The following is a 2,997-nucleotide window of genomic DNA, read 5'->3' as shown; positions in this document are numbered from 1 at the left end:
TCTCTTTGTCACCATAATTAAATCTATCCAAAACGAGTTCAAGATTTAAGATGAAGATAAAACACCTGCATTGCGAAAGCTCAAAACCAGAATATAGTACTTCACCAATATGATGTGAAAAACTCCAGTTTAGCAACAGCGAGTAAAATACGTCTTGTCGACACGTCGACAGAGAGAAAATTGAGTCTTTGTTTACATAAGAGCTGGGTATCTGGTCGACAGATGGCGCTGTTGGGCACACCCGCAACCTGTGTAGCGATCGCTGGCGAGTTTTTTCCGTAGAGTTTGTCTGTCGAGCAACAGAGTTGCACCTATGTATTCACCGGCTAAGTTAAATATTTAAAAAATAATGATACTTCTCTACCTTATTACTATACTTATATTCAACAAACAAACAAAAAGATATCTCCATACAATAGTACTTCTAAATAATTGCATCACTTCATATTCCAAACAAGTAGACTGGCTTTTGATTCTTCCTTCCTGCTAACATTCATAACTTCACTACAGTACAATAAGCAGGTAGAATCATCCAGTATTACTTTAAAAAAGAGACAACGTCACCAACATTGTTTCAAAAGGCTTGATGCTGTATATCATTCTCTAAGCTTTATTTAGGCTGTGACCAAGCCAATCAACTACTGGAGCTGAAACTAAATCAGCGGATATTTCCAAGTTCAAACTTAGTACAAATGTTTTTTCTGTTGACAATGTTTCATTTCCTGGTTTTTATAATGCTTATTTATTAAACATTGTTATCTATCTTAAAATAGTCTCCTTTTTCTCTCTCATATAGTTTATTCTTTACATTCCTATTTCTTCACTGCACCAGACTGTCAACTTTTTGGTCCCTTGGGCTAATGGCAATTTGCTTTTGCACCTTGGCTTCTAATAGTAATAATTATGCTGATATGACAAATTTGGAAATAATTTGCATTTTTCCCAACTATACAAACCTGGAGCTCTTTACAGCAGAGATGCATTTTGGCAACAGCTGGAACTAGCTGTGAAACTTTTAGCTACTTAGCGAAGGGAGAGCGAGAGTTGGACCAACCACTCTGCTCACACCACCACTTGTAACTGAAAGTCACTGTGCAATTGTGGCAGAACTTCCTGGGGGAAGGTGATGGCGGGACCAGTATGTGTTAAGAGCTCCAGGATTGTATACATAAGGAAAATGCAAATTTTTTCCAAATTTGTCATTTATTACTGCACTACATACAAACCCTTACGATATTTACAGTGGAGACTCACCAATATTAGGTTGGCTAGTGCCTGACCTAGGGGGATACCCTGTGCTTCGCATGAGCTGTTTGGAGGCACCATGTCACCTCGTAGACTCTGAGAGCTGACGGCCTGGGCAATCGTGCGAAGGGGTAAGAACTCTCACATCTATAACCTTTGCTGTTTTTTCTTCTTTACTCCAGATCAAAATATCAGATTTTATACCACCTCCTTCTATGATGTTTCTTGAGGAAACCTTCAGAGAAAAAGCTTTACCACAGTCCTTGCATATAAAGGGTTTTTCTTCTATGCGAGTTCTTAAATGTTTATCGAGTCTCTATTTTAAATTATTTCTTTGGCCACATTCATGATATTGGAATAGATCTCTCATGTGATTTCTTATGTTTAGCGAGATAATTTTTCAAAATAAAGAATTTGCTACAGACATTGCACTTGTATTGCTTCTCTCCCGTGTGAATTCTTAAATGGTCAGTGAGAGATCGTTTCCAAGTGAATGCTTTGCTACAGACATTACATTTGTATTGCTTCCCTCCTGTGTGATTTCTTAAATGGTCAGTGAGAGATTGTTTCCAAGTAAATGCTTCGCTACAGACATTACATTTGTGTGGCTTCTCTCCCGTGTGAATTCTTAAATGGTCAGTGAGAGATTGTTTCCAAGTAAATGCTTTGCTACAGACATTACATTTGTATGGCTTCTCTCCCGTGTGAATTCTTAAATGATCAGTGAGAGATTTTTTCCAAGTAAATGGTTTGCTACACACATCGCACTTGTATGGCTCCTCTCCTGTGTGAACTCTTGAATGTAAAGTGAGACTTTGTTTCTGGGTAAATGTTTTGCTACAGACATCGCATTTGTATGGCTTTTCTCCCGTGTGAATTCTTAAATGCATTCTAAGACTAGATCGATTAGAAAACATTTTCCCACATTCACTGCATGTACATCGCTTTCTAGCTAGAGCATTGGAGTCAACATTACCAGAGATACTTTTTTTTATCTGCTTCTCATTTATTTGATTCACCTCTTCATTCAAAACATCCTTCTGTAATAATTCTCTTCCACTGATTACACATGAAAGTCTTCCCTTTTCTTTTCCTTTATCCTCTGCCTTAACTGTCCTTAAGTAAGTGTCTACACTTTCCTCATCATCGACATCCCCTTTCCAATTTACTGAACCGTTTTCACTCACTGATGCATCGTACTCGTAGGAATTTTTTAAGTTGCTTTCGGTAGAATCAAATATTTCTGGCTCTACTTTGACTTCCATTTTTGGGTCCAAGAAAAGAGCGCCATCATCAAAGAGAGCAACACTGCCAGACGTATCATTATTTTCTGGATCGAGTGCAGGTGAAAATAGATCTTCAATTTCACTTTTCATTGAAAATTCAAAAGGTGCTTCAGAATTCATCATCCACTCCCAATCAAAAGATGACAAACCCCTTAATATTATTTTCAATAAACTTCAAAGAGGAAATTAACACTAAACTTCCTATTCTCAGACATCATACTGTACAACAAAAACTTCCAACATGACCCTTTCTTTTCCAGTCTTACGTCTTTTGCATATAACTTCAGTAGCTTACAAGCTTTAGCGGCAAGAGGTGGATGATTCCTTCCTTAGGGATGAAAAGTCTGGAAGAATAGAAAACTACAATCAGTTGGAGAAGAGCAAAGCAATGATAATAATAGAGTTTTCTGAAAATAAAATAAATTCATAAAATACCTGTACTGTAATATGACAAATTCGGAGATAA

At 37.2% G+C, this 2,997-nt stretch overlaps 1 protein-coding gene across 1 annotated transcript; it reads right to left on the bottom strand.

Moving 5' to 3' along the window:
• Nucleotides 1-449: 449 nt before the first annotated feature.
• On the bottom strand, nucleotides 450-2,790 carry LOC137637744 (zinc finger protein 501-like). The gene has a single exon (XM_068369886.1). It carries the CDS (start codon nucleotides 2,652-2,654, stop codon nucleotides 1,590-1,592), a length of 1,065 nt encoding a protein of 354 aa, XP_068225987.1. The 5' UTR covers nucleotides 2,655-2,790; the 3' UTR covers nucleotides 450-1,589.
• Between the last annotated feature and the right edge of the window lie 207 nt (nucleotides 2,791-2,997).

Source organism: Palaemon carinicauda, unplaced genomic scaffold (genome assembly GCF_036898095.1).
Source record: "Palaemon carinicauda isolate YSFRI2023 unplaced genomic scaffold, ASM3689809v2 scaffold96, whole genome shotgun sequence".
Lineage (NCBI taxonomy): Eukaryota > Metazoa > Arthropoda > Malacostraca > Decapoda > Palaemonidae > Palaemon > Palaemon carinicauda.
This window is presented reverse-complemented; position numbering and strand designations above follow the sequence as displayed.